Below are 27,085 nucleotides of genomic sequence, written 5' to 3'. Positions count from 1 at the left end.
TAAACTTCAAAGTACACAAAACTGGAAAGGATAAGGCCAAAATGCTTTTCAATAAGGAGAATGAAGTTAAAACTGGAACGAGGCAGGAAAACACACAGAGCATGACGGTCAAGGATGATATGGGGAACGTAGAGCACGAGCCCCAGGAAGCAGAGCATGTCCAGGTTCAAGGATGAGAGCTCAGCTACTGAGTTCCCATCCTGTCCCAGCTCCACAGTTGCCACTGGGGATCTCAACCAGGCCACTCAGCCTCTGTAAAATGGCGGACACGGAGAGCACCTGCTGCCATATGGTTGTCATGAGAATTACATGAGTTAATAGAAATAAATTGCTCAGGACAGTTCCTGGCACACAGTAAGTGCTAAATAAGTCATTTTTATGATCACTGTTATTATCATCATGATTTTTTAGAAGTGTCCGAAACCCCATTCCAGGAGGAAATCCAGTCCAATCCAAGATTATACAGACCCTTACAAATGTTACCTCTAAGGCTCTGCTGATTGGTTCTATGAAATTCTGTCTGATGAGAGAGGGACCAGATTCTGAGGGCGGGTTTCAGTTTCCCAAATGGATAAATGTACAGGACCAAGGAACGCCACCTCAGCCTGCTGTCAACCCCCGGTCCAACTGGAGGACAGATCAGTGACTTAGGAAGATGGTTTATGTGCATTTTAGGGAGAAGGCTGCATGTAGGCCCCAAATGGGGGAGGGTTTAATGAGAACGCCAGTGTCTGTCAGTGTTACTGGGGTGGTGAGTCTGGTCAGCAGAGTGCTTAGCAAGTCTCCATGATGTTGCTATGGATGAAGCAGGAAAACGGGGGCAGGCTGATGGCCCATTGCCATGGAGCTACAGCTAGCTCCAGGTCTCCTTCGTCTGTGTCCAGGGAGGCCTCTGTGGAGTATGTCAGCCTCCTGTCATGTGACTGCTCTGGGCTGGGCTCCGTGGTGGGGGCTACCGCAGGACCAAGGTATACCACAGAAACCTGCGGCTGTTGAGTGGTGGGGCTCCTGCCAGGACCAGGGCACAACTATTCATAACTGTTTGAACAGATTGAACTGAGCACCTTCTGTGTGCAGACACTGTGCCCAGTTGAGCCCAGCCTAAGATGAAGAGGCTTTCTCTGGGTAGAAGAGCCTGACAGAGAAGCAAGGCAGCTCCAGCCCTATGGAGAGGGCCCGTGACTGGGGACACAGGACAAACACCCTGTCAGGAATTGTGTGGAGGTGTGCCGAGGTCCCAGGAAGCAGTGGCTGGGGGGAGTGCGGGGGAAGAGCCCACCTCACTCACTGGCTACCTGGCCCAGGCAGGCTACTTCAAAGGAGCCCCTCTCCTTATCTAACTAGGAATTGAGTGAGAACCAAAGCATGTGACATCTGACATGGAGAAATATCCAATCAGTGTGGTTATTGCTTATTGACTGGGTGTGTCCAAAGCAGGAGATGGGAGTCAAGGGCGAGCGTCCTGGTTGGTTGCTGCTACCTCATTAAGAACAGCTGAAGGGCTGTTCTGTTGGTTTAAAAAAAAGAGAGAGAGACTAAAGAGAGATCTACAAGGATTGCAGAGAACTGCTTGCCCCGTGTCAGCAGGCTAGCGGGACAGACATCACCGATCACAGTGTAATGCGCTTCCATCATACACAGATCCGAGCAGTCCCTGCTGGTTGTCTGAATGCATCACTCATCACCTTGGAGCCAGGACCTCAATTTCTACCCTTTGGAAATGATCCAAAATAGGGACAAAATTGGCAACTATACCCAAATGTCCAACAAGTATGCACTAATTAAGCAATTTGGCTCTCTCCATGTGATGGAGTGTCATGCAAGCATTAAAGAAATCACTCGTGAGGAAAGATTTTTGATCACATAGCAGGATAGCTCCTGCTATCAAGAGTGAAATAAGCAAAATGTCAAATGACTTGTTTATAGTATGACATTAACGTTAAAGAAAATACGTTTAGGTAGAGACTAGGATCATATGCGTTCTTTGGTTCTCTTGTTTTATATTGTTACGTACCTTCCAGATTTTGATTTTCTCCAATGTGCATGGATTATTTTTATAATTTCTACCAAGTAAACAAAAATGTGGCTATAGAAAAGATTCCTAAAGTGAGTGAAAGTGTAGACAGAGATCCCCTGGAGATGAACACAAAGATTATTTTAGGAAGCTCCAAATCACTTCTCAATTTTCTTCATTGACAACCATGAATTCAATTACATTCAAAAAATGTTTGTTGGGTCTTCAACGAGCACAAAGCTCTATGCTGGAAACTTCCTGTCAAAAGTGCCAGGGGTAAGGCAAGTGCTTGGACAAGGATCATCCACAGCAAAATGTGACCAGGCTTGGAGCGTGAAGGGAGGGGGATCCGCACTCTGAGCAATCCCAGGTATTTCACCTGGGGATGGAACATTCTCTACAGTTCTCTAAATAAAATTTTATTTTCTTCACCTAAAAATTGACAACATGGGACACTTGGAGGAGGAGGGAGAAGGGGTCACAAAACTCTGTTTGACAAGACTTGGGATCTAGAAGTCTCTTCTCTCAGGTTCTGGAAGGTAGAGTGGGGGCAGCCAGTCTCGTGTGCCCATCTTGGGGGGAAATCCCTAAAGTCCAGTTAGACAGAGACACCCTCACTGATCAGACACTTAGGAAACTGTTTTTTAAAATCAAAGAGAAGAAACAGTGTTCTAGTGAAACAGCTCGTTCTGACATACTTGCTGAATAAAAATCTCAAAAGTATGTCAGTGATTTAATGCCAGGGACTTAATAAAGCCAGGAATAAAATCAATCTCTTTCTTTTATGTTTGTAGGGCTCAGGGACACATTTTCTGTAGCTCATTAGCCATTAAAATTATTAACAAATTATTATTTTCAATTGAAAGTGGTTATGGTATTCATTATTTCCTCCCATGCCAAGACTCTATGCAATTTACTCACAACATGAATTATCCAAAGCAATCCAAAGTTTCTAAATCATTTTGGACCAGGTTCACTGACTTTGGCCCAGCAAGGCACTCCGGGCTGAGTGGCTAAAGGTCTCTGTTACATAATTTATTGAGAACTTAATTGAGACTAATTATTGTCTCTCATTTGCTTGCCTGCAGAACATCTGCCCAGCATCTGCTGTGACTCCATTTAGTTGGGATGTTTGAATCTTTCTGTGAAGTGAAATAAAGGGCATGAATATTTTATTGTGGATTTATCCCACTGTAACTTTTTATAGGAAACTGCTGGTTGTTTTATTAGCCAGCAGCGTTAATACACAGTGTCTCTCCAACGTGCTGGAGCCAAAGTTTAGGGTGTACTCAGAACACACTGCCTTCATGAGATCCACCCCTGAGGAGGAGGTGGGCAGGTCTGGGAACGATGTGGCTAAGTCCAGTATACTTGGTGTGGGGTAGAGGGGGGTACAGATCCTAGACTGTTCTGTAATGTGCCACCTGAAGACCTGAGTCAACCCAGAAGGGGATAGGAGACAATAACAGGTTGACCGTATTGATTGCTGGCACATCCATGTGAGAAATGAATGAGTAGGAGCCATTCAGCCCATTTCACAGACGGACAAATCTGAACCTGGAGGAAGTTTAGTAGCCAAGGTCATCAAATACTTAGCCAGGGAGCCTGAACTAGAACAGAGCTTTCTGCCTCCTAGGAGGCTCTCAGCCATAGCAAGGTGAGGATACTCTCAGGGGAAACCCTATCATTCAGACCATTTAGGAACCTTAGAAGTGCCAGAGGTAGAAGAGGGTACATCTAGGACCCACAGAAGAGCTCACGGAGGGGCAGGCACTGGAGACTGGCCAACTGGGAGAAATGAGGAGGGTGTGCTAAGCAGAAGGAGCAACGTCCACATCTCTGGGTCAGGGAATATCAGACAGTGTGGGGAGGGAAGGAGTACATGGGGCCAACCAAAACCCAGGAGATAAGACTGAGTTCCCCTTATCTTGATCTATCCTGATTCTTATTTTCCTTAGCCCAGAGTCTTATTTGTGTTGCCTTGCATGTATTCCTGAAAACATCAGCAATCCTTGGTGGAAGGATGGAAGAGCATGGGCTGAAGGGATGACTCAGTTTTTAGACTGGGCTTTGATTGCCGGGCCCAGGGTGTAAAAGACAATAGGTACTAGGGAGCCATTGAAAGTTTCAGAGTGAGGAAATCACATGACTGAAGCCAGGGGCAGAAGTGCACAGATTACCATGGAAGGGAAGAGGAGAGGAGCCCAGTTAGGTGAGTGTTATAATACCCCAGGCAAGGGTGGCCACAGAAATGGGAAAGCAAGGCAGATTTGAGATTCCTTGTGGAGGTTAGCTCAGTGGCATTGAGCAATGCTTAGACATGGCTTAGGGAGCATTCTGAGCTGCCCCCTGTATCCTCACGCTTTATGACTAGTCTCTGGAGAAGAAGGGGCACCGGGCTTCAGCGGTGCGGAAAACAGCAATGGTTTATGAGCACGCGCCCACCCAGAACCAGAGGTGCAGTGGGATTCCCTGCTGTTCTCCACTGTCGATCCCACAAGCCTGGAGTTCCCAAGGTGGAGAGTCGGGGGTCCTCTGCCTCAAAGTACCTATGGAAACTGTGGCATAAGTAAGGTCTGGAAAAATAAAATATAAGTGAGCCACGAGCACAGAAGAGCCAAAGACCGAACCAAGGGGAGGGCCCAAATCCAGAGAATGGGGGAGGAAGAGGCCACAGAGAACAGAAGACAGGGTGGCAAGAGGTCTCAGCATCTAAGTCAAAGCAAAAGCCAGCAAAAATCAGGCGAAGTGGTGACCAGCGTCAAATGTGTCAAAGCCATCAGCTGCATGAAGGACTGTTAGGATGAGTTATGCTCACCAAAGACCCAGCGTCATTTTATTTAGGGCAGGAGGGTAGACACGGCAGGACACCAGCCACTGAACAGTATTTGCGTCCCGTGTCAACCAGCCTTCTCCCCGTGGCCCTGGCCTGGATGTCTGTCACCCCGGAAGAATTTCTTCCCAGGCTCACCGTGGACACAATCTTTTACAAGCCACAACCAACAAGGCCACCACTTCTGACACGGCAGCGTATGACGAGGCACTGGGGATTTGAAATAGACCAACAGAGAGTCTCCTCGGAGCTTGTTGTCGAAGCGTCTGGCCGGCTCCTGTCGGCTCTGGGGGAGTCAGGGAGCACTCCTGGCGGGAGAGGCACAGGGAGCAAAATGTGAGGCTTGCAATTAAAGGGAGTCGTGGGTGGGGAAGCGGGCAGAACTGTAAATTCTCTTGCTCATAAATCCGTGTGCCAGAACCCTCCCAGGGCGAGCTCAGAGCCAGAGTCAGCCAGCTCTTCAGGCTGGTCATGTTGGAGCCCTGCCTCTGTCCCTCCAAACACAACGGCCTTTCCCCTCTGTACCCCTTCCAGAAGACACAGAGCTGGCTCGCTCCAGCACTTGAGAACTCCCCCTAGGAACATTTTCAGAGAGTCTTGTGAAATTCTGAGCATTTTCAGAGCCAAACTGGAGCAGCAGCGGGGGTGGAATGTTGGGGAGGTCTGCCTGCATGTTTTCACGTTGAATAATTTTGTGCGGCTGGGACGGCCAGGCAGGGACTCCCGCTGGTGTGAATCAGGCCTCTGGGGGTTTTCTGCTGCCCACTTGGGCTCAGGACTTTGGTGTTCATTTCGGACCGGTGCTACTCAGACTGGTGTCTTGGGAAAACCATGTCATATCGTTCTTCTGGGGGAGTCTTTTTTCCTAATCTTCTTAGGACAGACTTGTTGGGGCTAACCCATTAAGCCAACTGAAAGACAAACTAGTCCACATGTGGAACAGGAATGTGGGGACCAAAGCAATGACAGAGCACCCAGGTGGCAAACAAAGGTGCCTAGTGGCCTTTTCAGGAGAGAGTTAGGGGAAAACACACATCTGGCCACTGGGGTTGACGGTCTGACCTGCCACAGCCGCCTCCCCAGAATATTAAAGTGTGAGGTCCCAGACTGGAGACCACAGGGCCGGATTCTGCAGTAGACATGGCTTGGCCCACACAGGACTCTTAAGGTTTTAGAGTCCGCTTCCAATATTTTTAAATAAGGAGATTGCAAAAAGATACTGGATTTTCAGCTATGCTTTTAAAGAGGAAAGATATTGGGGCACCTGAGTGGCTCAGTCAGTTAAGTGTCTGCCTTCAGCTCAGGTCATAATCCCAGGGTCCTGGGATCGAGTCCTGCATCGGGCTCCCTGCTCAACAGGGAGTCTGCTTCTCCCTCTCCCTCTGCCCGTCTTTCCCCGCTTGTGCTCTCTCTCTCTCTCTCTCTTCTTGCTCTCACTCTATCTCAGATAAATAAATAAAATCTTTTTTAAAAATAATAAAAAAATAAAGAGGAAAAATATGGCAGCATTTGACCTGCATGGCCACCGGGGAACAGTGGGTTGGGGTCCAGGCATCTGCCCCTAGGCCTGGGCACCATGTTCTCAGATGACCACAGTTGTGGCCACTCTCTGCACTTAGGGTCAGTTGGTGCGTACTGGCCTGGCTCTGGTGTGTGTATTTTTCTTGTAAAAGTTTTCATATCTACAGAAAAGCACTGAGATTAATAAACACCTATGTCTGCACATCCCCATTTGAACATCTTCAACACTGCGATATTTGCTTCATATCATTTTTTAAAATTTTTTTTAAAAATTTTATTTATTTAAGAGAGAGGACACAAGCAGGTGGAGGGGCAGAGGGAGAGGGAGAAGCAGGCTCCCCGCTGAGCAGGGAGCCCCCACATGGGGCTCGATCCCAGGACTCTGGGATCACGACCTGAGCCCAAGGAAGACACTTAACCGACTGAGCCACCCAGGCGCCCTGCTTCATATCTTTAAAGTAATAACATATTACAGACACATTTAAAATCCTCCTTGACCCCTCCAATCCTCTTCTCTGCCCCTCCCATTACTGTGTATGCTTCCCATCCAAATTTCCAAGCTTTCACTGTGTACGTATACACAAACAAGAGAAAGCATTGGCTGGTGTGTTTCAAGAGGGTCGTAGCCAACATATGAACATTCATTTTGCCTTTGGGATCTATCCATGTTGCCACTGTGGCTCTGGTGCATCTGTTTTCTTGACTTTGTATTCTTTCATCTTCTGTATTTAGTCATTCCGCCATTGGTGGACATTTGGGTTGTTTGCCGGTTGGAGTTTATATAAACAGTTATGCAGTGAACATCTTTGTCTAGTTTCCTTGGGCACATGTGCAAGAAATTGTATCCCTAGAAATGCAATGACAGAGTCATAAGGTATGCACACCTCGAGCTTTCGCAAAGGGATTACCTATAGTTACCATGTCACCAACACGATAGAAGCTGCCATTGCTCTGGTCATGGCCAGATTTGGTTTAGTCAGACTCTGTAGTGTTCCCAGTCTGGTAGGCAGGAAATAGTAAATCATTGTTTGATTTTTTTTTTTTTTAATTCCCCTGCTCTGTAGTGAGGTCTAGTATTTTCATAGAAAATACTGATTATTTCTTCCTCTGTGATAGATTCTCCTATTCTCTGCCCATTAAACTGTTGGGCTATTTATCTATTCCTAACTGACTTATAAGAGTTCTTTATACATACTAGATTATAAATATCTTACTTTGAGGCCTGCCTTTTCACCTATGGTGCGTTTGAGTAGAAGCTTTTATCTTTAATTTAGTTGCATTGATTAACTTTTAATTTGGGGGTTTTGCTTCTTTTGTCTTATTTGACAATTCCTTCCTTACCTTGCCAGTCATAAATCTACTTTCTTACATGTTCTTCCAGAACTTTTAAGATTCGGCTTTCCTTATATAAAAGACTTTAACCTGGGGCGCCTGGGTGGCTCAGTTGGTTAAGCGACTGCCTTCGGCTCAGGTCATGATCCTGGAGTCTTGGGATCGAGTCCCGCATCGGGCTCCCTGCTCGGCAGGGAGTCTGCTTCTCCCTCTGACCCTCCTCCCTCTCATGCTCTCTGTCTCTCATTCTCTCTCTATCAAATAAATTTATAAAATATTTAAAAAAAAAAAAAAGACTTTAACCTATCCAGAATGCCTTTCTCTATATAGTATGAATTGAGACCATGAATTTATTTCTTCCATATGATAATCTGTTGCTTCTGCATTATGTAATGGGTAGTCGATTCTTTTTCCATTGATTGATAATTCTATATTTATGGTGACCAACATAACGAAACACACTGTTTTTTGAGCACAAGAAAACTATGTTGGAAATAAGCTGTAAGAAGGTAATGATCCATCTTACTCTGCATTTTCGGAAACTAAAAATATACATATATATAACTTGTGGGTTAAAAAGGAAATCGTACTGAAAATTACAAAATATTCAGAACAAGCATCTCTTATTTACTTCTTTCCCTTCTATTATTTGGAAGCTATAGATTGTTTCTCTGTTCTTTCGATGGTTACCCTTCAATGTTTCTTGTGTATCTTAACTCTCAGGGTTTCAGTAAAGTCCAGAGTTACTCAGAATCACTAGCCTCTTCCCAAACAACACAGTGACCTTGGCACACCTGACCCCTTGAAAAGCCCCCCACTTGTCCCCATTATTATCTGGAGATTTGGTGCTACTATTTTGAAAAAATAAAAGTGGTTTTGGCATAAAGATTAGATTAATTAGATGAAATGGACAAATTCCCAGAAACACAAACTATTGAAACTGACTGAGGAAGAAAATATAGATAACCTGAACAGACCTATAGCAAGTAAAGAGATTGAATTAGTAATCAAAACTTCCCACAAAGAAAAGCCCAGGATCAGATGGCTTTACTGGTGAATTTTAACAAACATATAAAGAAGAATTAGTATCAATCCTTCACAAACTCATCCAAAAAGTGGAAGAGGAGGAAGAACCTTACAACTCATCCTATTAAGGCCAGTGTTACCCTGATAACAAAACTAGACACAACATTTTAAGAAAACTACAGACCAATATCTCTTATCAGTAAAGACACAAAAATCCTCAACAAAATATTGGTAAATTGAATCCAGCAATATAAAAGGGATTACACACCATGACCAAGTGGAACTCATGCCAAGAATACAAGGTTGGTTTATCATCTGAAAATCAATTAATGTAGCATACCACATCAACAGAATAAAAGACAAAATCACGTTATCATCTCAATTGATAAACACACACAAAAAAGCAGTTGACAAAATGCAATACTCCTTCACAATAAAAAAAATTCAACAAACTAAGAATAGAAAGGAATTTCCTCAACCTCATAAAGAACATCTATCTATAAAAAACCCACATAAAGAATAATAGGATATAATTAAGTGTCCAGAAATAAACCCTTCCATCTACTGTCAGTTGATTTTTTATAAGGATTCCAAGACTTTTCAATGGGGAAAGACTAATCTTTTCTGAAAACTGTTCTGAGACACTGGATGTTTACATGCAGAAGAATGAAGTGGGATCCTTAGCCCATACCATAGACAAAAGTGAACTCAAAATGGATCAAATACCTAAGTGTAAGAGCTAAAGCTTTAAAACTTACAAGAAAGAAGGCATAACTCTTCCTGACTCCAGATTAGGCAATTGTTTCTTAGATATGAGAGCAAAATCACAAGCAACAAAAGAAAAAAGTAGATGACTAGACATTATTCAAATTTAAAATTTTTGCACTTCAAAGTCATCAAGAAAGTGAAAGATAATCCAAAGAATTGAAGAAAACTTTCTCAAATCATATATCTGATAAAGTAATTGCATCTAAAATATATAAATAACACAATTCAATAATAAAAAAGACAATCCAATTAAAAATGGACAAATCATCTGAATAGACATTTCTCCAAAGGTATACAAATGACCAACAAGCACATGAGTAGATGCTCAATCAGGGAAGTACAAATCAAACCACAATGAAACTCAACAAATGGTAAATACATACAAAAGAATGAAGTTGGACCCTTACTTAATATACCACATACAAAAATTAACTCAAAGTAGACCAAAGACCTAAAGGTAAGAGATAAAACTTTAAAACTCTTAAAAGAAAACAGAGGAAAAAAGTGTCATGATATTGAATTTGATGATTTCTTAGATACGTCAAGAAAAGCACAGGCAACAAAAGGAAAAATAGATAAATTGGACTTGATCAAAATTAAAAACTTTTATGCATTGAAGACACTATCAACAGAGTGAAAGACAGTCCAAATAATGGGAAAAATATTTGCAAATCATATATTTGATAAAGGAGTAATATCTAGAATATATATATATGTATGTATTTATACGTGTGTATGTATATGTGTATGTATGTACAAATGTATGTACAAATCAACAACAAAAAACAACCTAATTTAAAAATAGGCAAAGGACTTGGTTATATATTTCTCCAAAGATACAACTGGTCAATAAGCACATGAAAAGATGCTTAACATCACTAATCATTAGGGAAATGCCATTCAAAATCATGAGATAATCACATCATACCCATTAGGATAGTTATTATTTAAAAAAAAAAGCAAATAACAAGTGTTGGTAAAGATGTGGCAAAATTAGAACCCTTGTACATTGCTGATTGAAATGTCTAATGATACAGTCATTGGGGGAAACAGTATGGTGGTTCCTCAAAAATATTAAATACTGAATTACCATATCATGTAGCAATTCCACTTCTGGTTATATATCCAAAAGAATTGAAAGCAAGGATTCAAAAAAAAAAAAAAAATCATACAACCGTGTTCATAGCGGCATTATTCACAATAGCCAAAAGGTGGAAGCAACCCAAAGTGTCCATCAGTGGACAAATGGATAAATGAAATGTATTATATACATACAATGGAATATTATTCAGCCTTAAGAAGGGAAGAAATTGGTTTTTTTGAAGATTTATTTATTTTAGAGAGAGAAAGCATGCAAGCAATAGGGAGGGACAGAGGGAGAAGGGAGAGAGAGAGAATCTCAATCAGACTCCTTGCTGAGTGTGGAGCCCAACACGGGGCTCAGTCTCATAACCCTGAGATGGTGACCTCAGCCAAAATCAAGAGGCTTAACCAACTGAGCTACCCAGGTGCCCCAAGAAGGGAAGAAATTCTGACACGTACTACAATACGGATGAAACTTGAAGAAATTATGCTAAATAAGCCACTCACAGAAGGGCAAGTACTGTAGGATTCCACTTACGGGAGGTACCTGGAGTCATCTCATTCATAGAGACAGAAGGGATGATGGTTGCCAGGGGCTGGGGGGAAATGGGAATAGGTAGTTCTTGTTTAATGAGTCCAGAGTTTCAGTTTGGGAAGAAGATAAGTTTGGAAGATGATGGTGATGGTTGTCCAACAGTGTGAATGTATTTAATGCCACTGAACTATACGCTTAAAAGTGATTAAAATGGCAAACTTCATGGTTTGTATCTTCGGCCATGATAAAACAAAACTACAGGGAGATACCACCTTACACCCACTAGGATGACTATAATCAAAAAGACAGACAATAGCAAACGTATATAAGGATGTGGCAAACTTAGAACCTTCACGAACTACTGCAGGATTGCAAAATGGTGCAGCTGCTTTGGAAAAGTCTGGCATTCCTCAAATTGTTACACATACAGTTAACATATCATCCAGCAATTCCACTCCTTGGAATATACCCAAGAGAAATGAGAACATCTATCCACAGAAAAATTATACACAGATGTTCATTGTAGCATGATTCACAATAGCCAAAACATGGAAACAATCCAAATGTCCATCAACTGATAAGCTGATAAGTAAAATGTGGTATATCCATGCAATCAACTATTACTCAACAATGAAAGGGAATGAAGTACTGCTATATGCTACCACATACATGATTTTGGGAAACGTTATGCTAAGAAAAGAAACCAGTTACAAAGAACCACATGTTACAGGATTCCACGTATATGAAATGTCCAGAAGAGGCAAATCTATAAAGATAGAAAGCTTAGTGATTGCCTAGGGCTGAGAGGGATGGAGGTAGGGGACATGGAAGATGACATCTGAGGCATATAGGAGTTTCTTTGGGGGCAGCTAAAGTGTTCTAAAATTGATTGTGGTGGTGGTTTCACAACTCTGAATATATTGAATTTACTCCTTACATGGCTGAATTATATGGTGTGTGAATTATATCTCATTGGAACCATTAAAATGGTTCTTCCACTGAACTAATGTGTGACCTGGGGCAAGGCACTTAACCTCTCTGTGCCTCAATTTGTTCAGCTGCAGAATGGCTTTATGTAGGATCATCACAAGGATCAAATAAGTTGAATCATGTCAGGTGCTGAGAACATTGCCTGGCACAAAGGAAACCCTGAAAAAGGATTAGCTGGTTTAAGATCTAGAGAAACCATTTTTTATTAAGTTTTTTATTTTAATTCCAGTGTAGTTAGCATACAGCATTATATCGTTTCAGGTGTACAACATAGTGATTCAACACTTCCATACATTACTCAGTGCTCATCATGATAAGTGTACTCTGAATCCCCATCACCTATTTCACCCATCCCCTCACCCACCTCCTCTAGAGAAACCATTTTTAAAACATTTTCCCTTAAACTGTATTTTAGCTAAGTGTTGAAATCCATCCATCCTTCCTTCCTTTCTTCCTCCTTCCTTCCTTTCCTTCCTTCCTTCCTTCCTTCCTTCCTTCCTTCCTTCCTTCCTTCCTTCCTTCCTTCCTTCCTTCCTTCCTTCCTTCCTTTGTCTTCCCTTCCCCAGCAAATGAGAACTAACCACAGTGATTCAAAGACCTTTTCAGGAAAACATGGAAAGTTCTCAGACCCTGGCCAATCACCCATCTTGATTCTTGGGGCTGGACTAACAGACTCAAGCCCATAAAAGCTCACATTCACAGACTAGCATATTTGTTCCTCATTATGCCCTTCAGGTTTTCATTTCCTCCTTCAAAAGACAAATATGTGAATAATATTACTTTTCGGGGAAATGTATATGAGAACTCATAATTCTCAAGTTTTAGACAGAGAAATGCTGAGTTGAAACGGAGCGTGCAGCTGTAAGGCGTCCCTCTCGTCCCCCCGGGAGAACATCACAGCTGAGCTCGTGCAGTCTCAGCCTTTGCCCCTCGCCCCGCTCCTTCTTTCACAAACATCTGTTCAATAAAAGCAGCCACGTATCTTCAGAGACTATAAATGGCACATGTTAAAATCTTGTTTTGATTGTTGTCTTAACAGAGTGGCTGGCTCCAATCTGCCTCTAGCTGTAAGAGCCACTCGGACAGATGGGAGTCTGATGCCGCCTACAGTGCTCCTTGGTGTTTTGGGGAAGGGGCCCAGGGGATCCAGCTCTTGGCCAGCTGGCCTCTGCCATGTGTCCTCGCTCCCAGGCATGCAGCACACGTGGCACCCTGGGGAATGCCTTGTCATCTGTGGGAAAGCAGAACAAGGTGTCTGCTCTCCCTTGGCCACACCCACACTGCCCAATGGACAGCAACCCTACACCCGCAAGGATGGGAAGAGACCTGCATCCTCGGGGGCCTCCTCTGGGCCAGCCGTCTCACCAGGAGCTTTACAAAACTCCCATGCATTTAGCATCTGGGCGTGGACCCTATAGCAGCGATCACCCAGGCCAATCCTCCAAACAAGCCTGTAAGATGAGAACACAGGTACCGACATTTTACGGAGGAGGAAACTGAGGCTCGAGCACTGACCTGCCCAAGGTCACACGGCTGGCAAGTCAGTGGAGTGAAGACCCAAGTCTGGGTCCTGAATGTGCACTTCTGAGAATCTGAGAACGTCTGACTAAAGTCCATGGGCACCCCTGACTTACAGGACATCATGATGAGGGTGGTCAGGTGTACCCTAACCAGAACCATAATTGTATAAGTACAGAACAAAGCCCCTGGATTCAGACACAGAGGACCCCCTCCCCTAATAACTGGTGGGCCTTGGGCCAGCCTGGCCACCTCTCCCAGTGGTTTCTCCATCTCTAACGCAGGACTAGCCAGCCCTGAGCAGCCTTCCTCTGGGAGCTCTGGTGGTGCAAATCAAAATGGTGGTGGGAAAGGACCGGGTCACAAAGCAGAGGGGTCACCTTGCCCTCATAGAGTACAGAGTTGACCCTCCAGAGGGCAAATGTGAGCCTGTGCTTTCAAGCTCTCTTCAAACTTTCTTCTTCTTCTTTTTTTTTTTTTTTTTAAGATTTTACTTATTTGAGAGAGAGAGAGACAGAGATAGCAAGAGAGAGCATGAGTGGAGAGGAGGGGGAGAAGCAGGCTCCCCGATGAGCAGGGAGCCTGACGTGGGGCTCGATCCCAGGACCCTGGGATCATGACCTGAGCTGAAGGCAGACGCCCAACCAACTGAGCCACCCGGGTGCCCCTCTTCAAACTTTCTAAATGAAAAGGGAGAGCTTCAATCTGTCTGGCCTTCCAAATCAGATTTCCTGAGTCCTTCCTGACACTTAGGGATGGACAAGATCGCTCTTATCAAAGGCCAGACCCTTTTTCAAAGTAGACTAACCAACTGACCCAGACTCTGACACCAAATCCCAAGGGGGAGACAGCGGCGAGCTCTGGCTGAGTCCCAGCCTTCCCCTCACACATTCTCTCTACTCACCCAGTCCCTGGCCTCCCACCCCTGCTGGCCACCCGCATCTTGGATATTGTGCGTGTCTCTGACAGGTCACCTGCTCTGACATCTGGCCTAGGATGACTTTTCCCAGCGCTCCTGCCAGTGGGCAGGGGTTGCCCTTCTAGACCGACATGTCCACAAGAGGAAGCTCCCAGTCTGTTCTGGCGCCGCTGCTTGGGTTCTCAGTTCTCAGCACTTCCTTCTCACACAGAGGTCCTCTCTCACTCATGCTTCTCCCGTGAGCAGCCACTTGACCAGAGCCCCAGTGAGGATGGTGAGATGTCTCCCTTGCCTCTACCATGGGGACGGGCCTGGTTTCCAAAGCTTGGGCATTACCCCAAGATTGAGATCTATGGAGCCCACTGGGTATGTACTGAACCAAATTTGTTTGAAGAACATCCACAGAGTGTCTCTTCTCCACCCTCATTCAACTGAGCATTCACAGCACTGGCACCCCCTTCTCCCGGGAGCCTCCCCCCGGTCAGCAACACCTCCTTGTGGATAAATCCAGAGAATACTTTTCAGGCCTCTTCCAACCCAACCCTATCTGGCATCTCTTGAACAGTCTTGCTGGTTGCCCCTTCTCTGGCTCCTTATTCCGATCATAGATGCTTGCATTCCCAGCCCCTGCCGTCGGTCCTCTGTCCTCTTTTCTCCCTGTAGAGGCTCCCCAGGTGAGTTGTTCTTACCTTGCTTTCTATCATGACCTTCTTTCTGATGACTTCCCACCCTGTGTCTCCACCCCAGACTGCACCCCTGACTCCAGAACTGCACCTTCAGACCCTTCCCAGCACCACTCAGCTACCCAGTGGCTGCCTCAACCTGACATTCTCAAACACTTCTGCCCCCAGGCCAAGTCTTCTCGCTGTGTTCTCCATTATAGCGGAGGCACCATGGTGTCCTATGAGCCCGTTGGAATCCTGAGCTTGACTCTTGCCCCCTTTGTCTCTGACCCCACATACCCAAAGCCATGTCAGCCTCACTCTTAAAGAGTCTTATGTCTGCTTTCCATTTCTCCACTACTGTCTTGGTGAAGGCCATCATCTTGCCCCCCAAGGCTCATGATTACCTAAGACACCAAGGCAACTTCTCTTCCACTCCCCTTTAGGTATTCTTCAAGAACCAGCCATCCCAAACTGGTCAGCTGCACTCTCTCACTCCTTGGCATATCATGGGCAGGCTCTCTCTGTGAGAGCATTGAGCCCTGCTGCTTTGGATGGCCAACTTCACCTTGGACCCAACTCAAGCTCCATTTCCTCCACAGCACTTATCAGAGAGTGAAGAAATTGTCTATTTATATGTTTCTCTTTCCCCCAAGGACCACACATTTGTCTGAGCTTTGTGAATGTGGGGACACTGAACCAAGTGCCCCAACCCTTGGTTGAGAACTTGGCATAAAGTTGACACTCATGTGTCTGGGGGGACATATAAGCCAAGGTTGAACAAAGCAAGTGTACTTTGTACAGTAGCTGTTCTCTCTTTAACCTGCCCTGCAGCTTCCTGGAGCTTCTGAGCTGTTTCTCATCATTCTTTCTATGCTGTGGTGTTTTACAAGTAGCCCGTATGATGCCAGCTATTCAGGTTATCACACACAGGCATCTTGTTTCCTTCCTTTGGTTAATTTAGCTAATGCAGGGAATATCCCTGACACAGACATTGGCAGAGGTTGGTGCTCAGCCAATGCCAGATCCTTCTTACTGATGCGTTTTGGAGATGGATAAAGTTGACTGAATCCCATAGACACAACACTTGTTAGCTCAAGCACCTCTTGTATTGAGATACATCTCACATTATTTTTTTCAGTTTGAAGTTGTTGAAAGTGAATGACCTACCAGTGTTCTCTCTCTGGTTGTCTATATTTGGGATTCGCTTTATATTCAAGATAAAATAACCGTGTCAAAAGAACAGGATCCTGAATATGGTGTTCTTTCTTTGTAACCACTAACTCACATTTCGGCAGATTTCACAAGATCTTCACCTAATTTAAATCTCAGCCAGATCAAGATTTGAATAGAAAGTGTGTTTTGATTAGAAGCTGAAATTTCTCAGAACTGTGAATGGGATGGGTGTGGGGTAGGCAAAATAACGACCCCCCTCCAAAAACATGTCTATATCCTAAGTCCCAGAACTTGTGAATATGCTGAGTTCCATGTCAAAGGGAAATGAGGGAAATTGGAGGGTTTCAGTTGGAATTAAAGTTGTACTATGGATTGAATTATATCCCTCCCCCACCGAAAAAAAAAAAGGAAAAAAAAGATATTGAAGTCCTAATCCTCAGTATCTCAGAATGTGACTTTTTTGGAAATAGGGTCATTACAGGTGTAATTAGTGAGGATGGGGTTATACTAAGTAGGGTGAGCCCCTCATCTAATCTGACTAGAGTCCTTCTAAAGACAGCTGTGTAAGGACACACAGATACAGGGCAGACGCCATGTGAAGACAGAGGCAGAGATTGGAGTAACACGTGTACTAGCAAGGATGGTCAGCTGTCCTTAGAACCTAGGAGAGAGAGGCATAGAACAGATCCCTCAGAGCCCTTAGAAGGAGCCAACCCTACCAACACTTTGATTTTTGACTTCTGACCTCCAGAACTGTGAGACAACTCTCTGGGGGTTCAAGCCCGCCTAGTTTGTGGTCCTTTCTCCAACAGCCCTTGCAAACTAATATGGGTTGCTAATCAGCTTAGCCTTAAAATAGATTATCCTGTAGCATCCGCATGGGTCCAGTGCAGTCACAGAGGTTCTTAAACGTGGAGGAGGAGGGCAGGTGAGAACATTGGAGGGATATAGCATGAGAAGGACTTGACCTGACACTGCTAGCTTTGAAGATGGAGAAAAAGAGTACAAGCCAAGGAACGGGGGCAGCATCTGGAAGCTGGGAAAGGCAGGTCTTCCCAGAGTCTCCAGAGGGAACCAGCCCTGGTGGTAGTGCCTTTATTTTAGACCAGTGAGACCCATGTCAGATTTCCAACCTCCCGAATTGTCAAATGGTAAATCTGTTGCTTTGTCCCATTCCCTTTATGGTCATTTGCTACAGCAGCAATAAAAAAAAAAAGAAAGAAAGAAGAAAGAAAGAAAGAAGGAAGGAAGGAAGGAAAGGAAGGAAGGAAGGAAGGAAGGAAGGAAGAAAGAAGAAAAGAAAAAAAGAAAGAAAGAAAGGAAAGAAAGAAAGCAAGCAAGCAAGCAAGCAAGCAAGCAAGGTCTCAGGTAGGATCAAACTTGAAGTGTGTGTGGAGGAGCCAAGTCTCTTTCCTGCTGGACAGGAAAGGAATCCGGTCCTTCATGACTCCAGAGCAACCAAGGAAGGGAGGCCTGAACTATAGAAGCGTTAACAGTGGCTTCCTCAAGAATTAGTTTTCCTGCTTTTAAGAAGATCTGCGAACTCAAACTTAGCTAGTACACGTCACTGTTAAGGTTTCTAGGGGGCACGAGTAAAAAAAGAAAAAAAATCTGACTTCAGTTGTCATTGTCACATGAATTGTTTTATGGAACAGCAGTTCCTTTCTCAAATTCCTGGACTTGGAATTAATGGGGTTTTTCCTCGGATGTTTACTTGCATGGTGATGTCCCCCCGCCATAGACCGGCATCCTGCAGCTGTGTACTCATTGTGGTGAAATGGTTTTCAGCCACCAAAACCACAGTTTCCAGAAAGTGATTTTTTTTTTTTTTTCTCCCCATACCTTGCTGAGGTATTTGTCAAGATCGGGAGAAAAAAAAAAAATCTAGCTGAAAAACAGCTCCGAGCACCTGCAGCCTGTGTGTGCGGGGCGGCAATGGTCCTCTAGCCAGCTCCTCCCACGTCTCAGGTGGGGCTGCCCGCGCCAGTGAGGACGGTCTGCATGGATGCTCCACGGCTACAATGTGGCTGCACAGAGCTGAGCACCAGCCTTGTTTCCTGTCTCATCCTTGCCGCCCGGGGGCTGGGGAAACACCTCGCTTCCTTGTCCCTTTCTCACCTATCTACTCCCTGTTTCTAACCATCACTTTTTTTTTAATTAAATTGTAGTAAAATACACATGAAATTTACCACCTTAACCATTTTTAAGTTACAGTTCAGTGGCATTAAGTATGTTCACAGAGCTGTGCACCCATTACTGCTGACTCTCTCCAGAACTCTGTCTGCCTCTTGGAAGAGCAAGTGCGGCTCCGCGCCCATTAAACACGAGCTCCCCATTCCTTCCAACCTGGCAGCTCCCATTCTACTTTCTGCCTCTGTGAATCTAACCCCTTCAGTTGCCTCACTTAAGTGGAATCATTCAGGACGTGTGCTTTCGTGACTGGCTTATTTCACTCAGCATAATGTCCTCCAGGGTCACCCATGCTGCAGCCTGGGACAAGAGGTCCTTCCTCTATAAGGCTGAGTACTATTCTGTTGTACATACTTACCATATCTTGTTTATCCAAGTATCCACCAACGGACACCAGGCTTGCTTTTGCCTTTTGGTTACCGTGAATAATGCTGCCAGGGGCACCCAAAATGGCACCCAAATATTTTCCCATCACTGTTTTTATTTTAAGTTTTTATTTAAATTCCAGTTAGGGGGCACCTGGGTGGCTCAGTCTGCCTTCGGCTCAGGTCATGATCTCGGGGTCCTGGGATTGAGCCCCACGTCGGGCTCCCTGCTCAGCAGGGAGTCTGCTTCTCCCTCTCCCTCTGCCCCTCCCCACCTCGTGTTCATTCTCTCTCTCTCTCTCTTGTCCTTCTCCTCTCTCTCACAAATAAATAAAATCTTAAAAAAAATAAAAATAAATAAATAACAGTTAACATACAGTGTAATATTAGTCTCAAGTGTACAGTATAGTGATTCAACACTCCTATCACTGTTTTTAAACCTATCAAGTATTAGAATGACAAAGGGCCCCTGAGTAAAACAATATGCAACAGCCGAGTTTATTTCCAGTTACCTCTGCTTGTACTTTAAGGGTCTGCTCAGACATCGCCTCCCCCAGACTCACCCCGAGATGGAGTGAGGCGCCTCCCTATGCCACCACAGCGCTGTGCTCTCCTCCGCCTGGGCAGGGAGCCTTGTTCACTGATGGTGATTGGCTGGCTGGTTGTCTGTCTCCTGAGGCGGTGTGCCGTATTTGCATCTGTATGTCTGCAACCCTGTGCGGAGCTGGGAATTTGGAGCGGGAGAAGGAAGGGCAAGGGGACAGAGAGCTGGGAAGGTGCCCTGAGCTGCCCCATGTGGGACTTGCAGGTGTGGAGTGCATTCGTGCCCCCTTCTCACCCCATCACATTGTCCATGAGAACCACAGTGGTTTTGGGAGTCTGCCTTGGCCTCAGACAGGGCTTGTTTTGAATCTGACAGTAACTAGCCCTCCAAGGAGGGGAGCAGGGGGAGCCCTTTTACACAGCTCCCGGAGACAGAGAATTCCCCCCTTTAGGGAGCAGGGCAGACCATAGATCAGTTTCGTGCATGTCTGCATGTGCTTAGGCCTCTGTCCCCCATTCTCCTGCCAGACTCTAGGCAATGGCAAGGAGGGACATTGCAGGGGGTCAAAGGATTCTTCTGGAAAGGAAGGTAGGATCCATGGGCTGTTTTGCATTCTGTCATCCTTCTGCAAAGCACCTCAAAGGCCCAGGAGACACCAGAGGCAAAGGAAAGAAGAACAGGAAAGAAAGGTAACCCCTCCCAGCTCTACAGGAAACTGATCCCCGTGGGTCTGACTTTTCCAGTCTGTGATGGAACAGGAGGGATAGGAGATGTCTGAGGGAGGACTGCTCAACCTCTCTCAGCTCTTCCCCATCCCCTCAGCTGCCCAGATGTGACCTTTGTGTAGACCAGAGTCAACTTGCATATTCCCTAGAGCCCATGCTCTGGTTGTGTGTCCAGAGCTGGAGATGCTGGTGCCCCCTGGCCAACAGCATGCACGCCCACAGGCAGGTGACATTCCCGTGAGTAGGACATAGAGGTCCCGCTTCCCAGCTTGACCCCTGGGAAGCACAGAAAATACAAAAGAGAAGTGGGGGGGATGCCTGGGTGGCTCAGTCAGTATAAGCATCTGCCTTCGGCTCAGGTCACGATCCCAGCATCCTGGGATCAAGTCCAGCATTGGGCTCCCTGCTCAGTGGGGAAACTGCTTCTCCCTCTGCCTACTGCTTGTGCTTGCTCTCTCTCGCAAATAAATAAATAGCATCTTAAAAAAAAAAAGACAAGAGGGGGATACAAAGTTCTTCTCACAGTTGAGGTCAACGCAGGAGCACTGAACAGGTCTCAAGCTAGAGCCTGACATTTGTATTCACAAAGTCAATGGCAAAAGGTCAGGAAGAAGGAGATCTGGCTGAGAGTCGGTTCAGGAGAAAAATAAGAGAAGTCATTGGGGCTAACAGAGATGCAGTCTGCTTGCTTAAAAACAGACATAGTGTAGAGCTGAACTGCTTTAATGAAACCAGAGCCTCCCTTTAAAGAGGGAAAAAAACCATCACATTCTCTCCTGCTGCTTTCAGACCACATCTGGGCCATTTTGCCCACGACAAAGCAATCCATTTTGAGAACAGTAGTGACTGATGAGAGAATTAGAACAGAAAGGATTCAGAATCTGCCACATGCAAATATATTTTGATCAAGATAAGAGAAAGCTTTGGGGGAACAAAAGAGCTATCTTCAAATATTTAAGAAGCCAATCAGGTTACTCCAAAGACCAGAATGAGGAGAAATGGGTAGGATTTGGTTTTGTTCTGATAGTGTTGTTCAAGCACTTGGCAGGTGCTGAAATGGGAGCAGGATTTGCTCACCTCTGGGACTTCATCATCTCCTACTGAAGAGATAAAGAAGAACAACTGCTAAGAGTTATATAGGCTTAGGTGTGCCAGGTGTTGGTGTAAGCAGCTTACAGGACATATGTCCCTTGTCCCAGGGTAGGCACAGTCACTTCCATCCCACAGCATAGGCAAGGGGTCTGGTAAGAGGAGCTTCTCTGCAGTTATTCCCTGGGGGCATGGAGGACAGTGATGGCTCTACCAAGGGGACTGGAAGTCAGAGGAGGTCGCCTGAGCTTGCCCTAAGGGACAAGGAGGAACAGTATAGGGGTGGAGGGAGGGGGCCTGGGTAGCTCCATCTTCTCAACATTTAGCCCAACCACTGCCACCACCCCCAGCTGGTACAAACCACCCTCATCTCCTGCCTGGACTGGTGCAGTAGCCTCCTCCCTAGTCTCCTTGTTGCTGCCCTATAGACTGGTATCTGCCCAGAGCCAGAATGACCCTCTCCAAGCCTGGAGGGCACATCACTCCTCTCTCCAAACCCTCTGGGACTGCATCTTATTCAAACAAGAGCCACAGTGGCCAGCCAGGGCCTGTAGGATCTCACCCTGTCCTCTCTCATGTTCCTCTCCCTGCCCCTCCCTCTGTTCACCCCTCCCCCAGCCACACCGGACTCCTTGCTGCTCCTCTGCTCTGCCAGCACACTCTTCCCCAGGGCCTTTGCACCCACTGTGCCCTCTGCCCAAAAGTCCTTTCCCAAGGAACCACATGACTGACTTTCTTGCTTCCTTCCAGGCTCTGCTCACATGTCAGCTTATCCGTGGGGCCGTCCCTGCCACCTTATGTGCTCACTCCTCACCTCCTCCCTGGTCTGCCCTACACTGCTTTACTTTTCTCTAAAGTACTTGCCACCATGTGGCATCTTCTCTATTCATGTATGATATATAATACGCACTATATATAGTCTATTGTGTATCATTCCTTGGTTTACTGTCTGTCCCCATCAGGATAGTAAGATTCAGAGGGCAAGGCTTTGTTTTGTTCCCTGCCTCATCATCAGAACCTAGAACAGTGCCTGGCACATGGGAAGCCCTCAGTGAATGTGCCATGCTGGGATGGATGAATGAGCAAGTAAGCTAGGACTGGAGATGAAGAGAGGCCTGGCACCACCCAGCGTCCCCTCAAGAACGCTGCCAGTGGGAAGACACTACTGACGTTTCTAAACAGTAGGATGGCATGATCAGATTTGGTTTCAGGATCTTAGGACTGTTCCAACTGATGAGGAAGAACTGAATGTTTATCAGAGCCAGCCATCAATGGATTCAGCCATTTTGTCAAGTGGTGAGCTCCTGGGAGCTAAGAGGATCTGAGGCTCATGCAGGGACCGAAGGAGGAGAGAGTCCTTTTGCGTCCCCCAAAGGGCATTCAAAGCCCCATTTGTGTCCTGAGAAATCATGATTTCCAACCGCTCAGCTTCTTTCCAACACCCTGAGGCCAACCGAGACCCTGGTCGAATTGGGGTCATTGAAATGGAAGGCAGGTAGGCCAAATTTTAGTGGAGCACTTTCACCAGCTCAGTCTTATCCCAGCCCATGAGTTGCCTCCTCAAGAGTGACAGTCCCCACCCAAGAAGGCCTCCACTCTTTGGAAATCAGGGAGTCCCTGGTCCTGGTGTGTTCAAGCTGGTACCAGGGCGTCCTCTGTCAAGGAGTGTACCAGTTAGGTTTTGTTGCAGTGACAGGCCACCCCAGCATCTCAGTGGCTGACAGCAGTGTCCTGTTATGACAGAGCTCAGCCGTCAGAGCATCCCCTGTGTTGGGACCTGCTATTCTCATGGCAGAGGGCAGGAAACGGAGAGAAGCAGAGCCAAACCACATAATCACACTCAAAGCTTCTGCTGGGACATGGCCAGCTTCATGTCTACTGACACCCCATTGAACAAAGCATGGCGTAGACAGTGGGTGGGATATGTAATCCTGCCACAGGGAGAGCGACCGCTCAGGAACAATAATTCAACCTGCCATAGAGGTGTTGTGTGCAGAAGGATTTCTGCTTTGAATAAGCCATTGACCCACTCAACTCATGGGACTCCCTCTGCTCTAATACTTCAGAATTATTTTGAAAGTCAGTTGCAAAGCTCTCTGCGTCCATCTCCCTCCCTCACGTTACAGGCCCAAGACGCCATGATGTGTCTGGAAGGCCCTCCAGGGAAGCTGGCCTCCCCACCCGGTTACTCTCTCACTGTCTCTCCTCCTCCTGGACAGGTGGGTGGCAGGCCCATGGAGCCCCTGCTCAGCGACATGTGAAAAGGGCATCCAGCATCGGGAGGTGACCTGCGTATACCAGCTGCAGAATGGCACCCACGTCACCACACGGCCCCTCTATTGCCCGGGCCCCCGGCCAGCACCAGTGCAGAGCTGCGAAGGCCAGGACTGCCTGTCCATCTGGGAGGCCTCTGAGTGGTCACAGGTGGGTGCCCAGGCTGCCTTCTCCACAGGGACCCCAACATGGTGCCGTTCCCTCTATGGTATTTGTGACTCAAACCCAAGTATCACAGTGCTTGCCAGCCCCCAGATAACTAAGAAAGATGTGTTCTAGCTCACATATTCTTAAATTCCATCTGAGGTGACAGTATGGCTAAACAAACATGGGTAATGTGTTTTTGATCATATATATGTTTTTGATAATATTTACCACAGTTCGATCCCATTTCCTATGAAAATTCTCATGTAAAGATGGATGGATGGAGGGATGGATGGATGGATGGATCGATCAATAGATGGATGGATGGATGGTTGGTTGGATGGTTGGATGGATGGATGGATGGATGGTTGGTTGGGTAGATGGATGGATGGATGCATGGTTGGGTGGGTGGGTTGGGGGGTAGGTTGGTAGGTAGGTAGACAGACCAACTGACTAACCAACTGACCTTCTTATTTTCTTTTGATGTATTTGAATTCTGGTGCGATCAGTTGGGAAGGTGGTTTCAAAGGCTTTCTTTGAACTCTGTGCCAGTCTTTGTGGATTGTAAGAGGCAAGCAGACACTGGGAGGGACAGTTTTTAGTGTACAAGTTGGAGTCACACATCTCATGCCATAAAACATTTTGGAAAGAGCTCAATTAAGCCTTAAGTTTTAACTTGAAAGACTGATTCTGGAAATATTTTATCTTTGGTAATATCATCCTTCAAGGCTTTGCGTTGACTTTGCATTAATATTTTGACTGTTTGGCCATAAAATAAAAAGCTGAATAAAGGGCAAGTTTCCCTCAGGTCCTCCATCAAATGTGTTCTAGGAAAGTCAGAAAGGCTAAATCCAAGACACTCTTCAGTGTGGAAAATATTTTTAAAGTTCCTTTTTTATTGCCAAACAGTTGGAATTATTTTGAATAAGAAAGTATTCAGCCCATTCTTAATGAACGAAAAGTTTGCCCTTGGCTACTCTGAAATGGGGTTTACTTTTCAGACAGATCTTGACATGGACCCGTTAAAGACCTGAGTCTTTAGCCTGCCCTTTATGATATTTTAGGGAAAAGAGAGAGTTTAAAATTTTGATCTTTTATATGTACTTAGGACTGTAAGTTGAACATTGAAGGGACCTCTTTTAGGGAGGGGGACTACTTGCTGGAGGGGTAGGGTCAGGCATGCAGTCTCCCATCCCCACCCCCACCCCCGCCAACCCACCTTGAGCCTGAGGTTCTTGATCACCTGGTTCTTGATCCAAACAAGATTTATGTTTTAATCAGATCAAAGCCATAAATTTTCCATTCAGACTCTTTCTCATAGAAAAAAAAATGTCCTTACCAAAATAACCAAGCCTGACATTATCAACTATCACCATAGCAAAGAACACCAGACTGGAAAATGTGAGACAACTGAAGCAAGATTTAAAGAAATCTCTCTAATTTCACGTCTCTATCTCTGTGTGTACCTGATCCTAATGCTGAAATAGTATCCATACCAATCAGTCTCCTTCTGGCTCACCCTAGGCTCGAGCCAAATGCCTCTTTCTGAACAGTCAACTTGGAATCAAATCTTGCCCTCAGTCACGAGATGCTCACCAAACTGGTATTTCTACTGCTTCACCACATGCTGAAGCCCCTTTAAAGATTTTATTTATTTATTTGAGAGAGAGAGAGAGAGAGCACAAGCAGGAGGAGGGGCGGAGGGAGAGGGAGAAGCAGACCCCCCACTGAGCAGGGAGCCCACCACGGGGCTCGATCCCAGGACCCCAGGATCATGACCTGAGCTGATGGCAGATGCTTAACCGACGGAACCACCCAGGCGCCCCAGTGCTGAAGCCCTTTTAATGTTCCTTCTTCTGGAAACAAATGGGTTTAAATTTCTCGTGGCAGAGAAATTTATTTTATTGAGGAGGCTGCCTTTATATATAGCCAGCAGTGTTGATCACCCGTACTGTCTACCCCCCAGCTTCTTCCCAGCTTTGTTCGAATGAGGAGCAGATACCAGGAAGGAAGCAAAAGAGAGTGACTGTCTCCTGTCCTAGGTCCCTCCAGAGGAAGCCCCACCTTCTGGTCAGAAGGGCTGAGCCAGCGTTTGGTCAAGAAACAGGCTAGACATTACAGTGTTTGAAATTCAAGGGAAAGGGACAGGGAATGCAGAATAGAGTAAGACAATGCAGGAACTCTGGCAGAAGTGGTAAGTAGGCTTCTAGTTGAAGAAAGAGCGTGGGTGTGGTTGCTGGTGCCAGGGAGGAGCCCACAAGTCAAATGGTCAAGGCAGAGCTAATGAAATGGTCAGGGAGCATCACCGTGCAGAGAAGCAGAGAGATTGACCTTCAACTCGGTAACCCAGGCTCCCAGCAGTGGCCCTCCCAGCCACAACCCATCCTGCCCAAGACGGTGACACCTGCTCTGGATTGACCCCTTGCATCCAAGATCCTATAAAGCCGACCCCTCACCCACACACAGGACCAAATGCGCATGTTCTCCAGCTCCCCCCAGATGACACCACAACCAGTTCTGAAGCATGTGTATTTCTTCTAAAACAAGCCAATCTAAGTTAGTCTCAAAAAAAAAAAGAGAGAAAGAAAAAAAAAAGCCTCGGAGAGCTAAATTGAACTCATCGGAGAAATAAAGCTACATAACATTTTGGGATAAATGTTAATAATAGAACTATAAAGAACAACTTTTGTCCTGTAGGTGCATTTTCCCAGGGGACACAGTGGAACTTTTTAAAAAAATCAAGTTTGCTGTGGCTCAAGAATATCTGCTGTGTATTTCTGGTAAATCAAGCAAGTATGATATGCAGACGCTCGATTTGTGAGGGCTCCATTTTGTGCCACCACAGCACATGGGCTGTCCCCGCCATAGCTCTAGGACCCAGCTGTTGGGAGCCTGGGGCTCACTGTGTCTGTACCTCTTGGTGGAATACAGCCATCAGGCCAACATCTCCGCAAGTTACGTGTTTGCTTCCATGGTGGAGACAGGCAGGGCTTCCGTACCCGGCAAATAAGAGGGAGAGCTCCCTGGGTTTGCAGGACGCGTCACCTCCTCTTGCTGGCCGGATCGTGCACAGTCAGTCCCATCCTCCCGAGGTCATAGGTCTGCTCTGCCTGGGCTTCCTTCTGCTTTGTTTTGAGGTGGCTAAGCACTCTCGGAGCCCGGCGAGGTCCCTCCCTGAGTGCAGGGGGAGCACGCCAGGAGCAGGCTCCAGGTACACCCCGCAGGTCCACCCTGTTTACAGCTGTCACCCCACCGCTCACCCCTTCTTCTGGGGGTCTTGCTGCCTGAGGGCCTGGGAATCTTGAATTCTCAGGGCTCGCACATGATCTGTCATTCCTCAGGCCCTCTTTGGGTCCCCGCCCCACACTTTCTCTTGC

General features: G+C 46.0%; 1 protein-coding gene across 1 annotated transcript in view; it reads left to right on the top strand.

The window, feature by feature from the left end:
• Nucleotides 1-27,085, top strand: part of ADAMTS17 (ADAM metallopeptidase with thrombospondin type 1 motif 17) — a 348,017-nt gene that overhangs the window by 297,868 nt on the left and 23,064 nt on the right. The window contains exon 20 of the mRNA XM_032391277.1: nucleotides 23,510-23,714. Coding sequence (XP_032247168.1) covers nucleotides 23,510-23,714 — 205 coding nt within the window. The remainder of the gene's footprint in view (nucleotides 1-23,509; nucleotides 23,715-27,085) is intronic.

Source organism: Phoca vitulina, unplaced genomic scaffold, assembly GCF_004348235.1.
Source record: "Phoca vitulina isolate PV1807 unplaced genomic scaffold, GSC_HSeal_1.0 scaffold61, whole genome shotgun sequence".
Taxonomy (NCBI): domain Eukaryota; kingdom Metazoa; phylum Chordata; class Mammalia; order Carnivora; family Phocidae; genus Phoca; species Phoca vitulina.
Note: the sequence above shows the minus strand (reverse complement) of the source record. Positions and strands in the feature narration are given on the sequence as shown.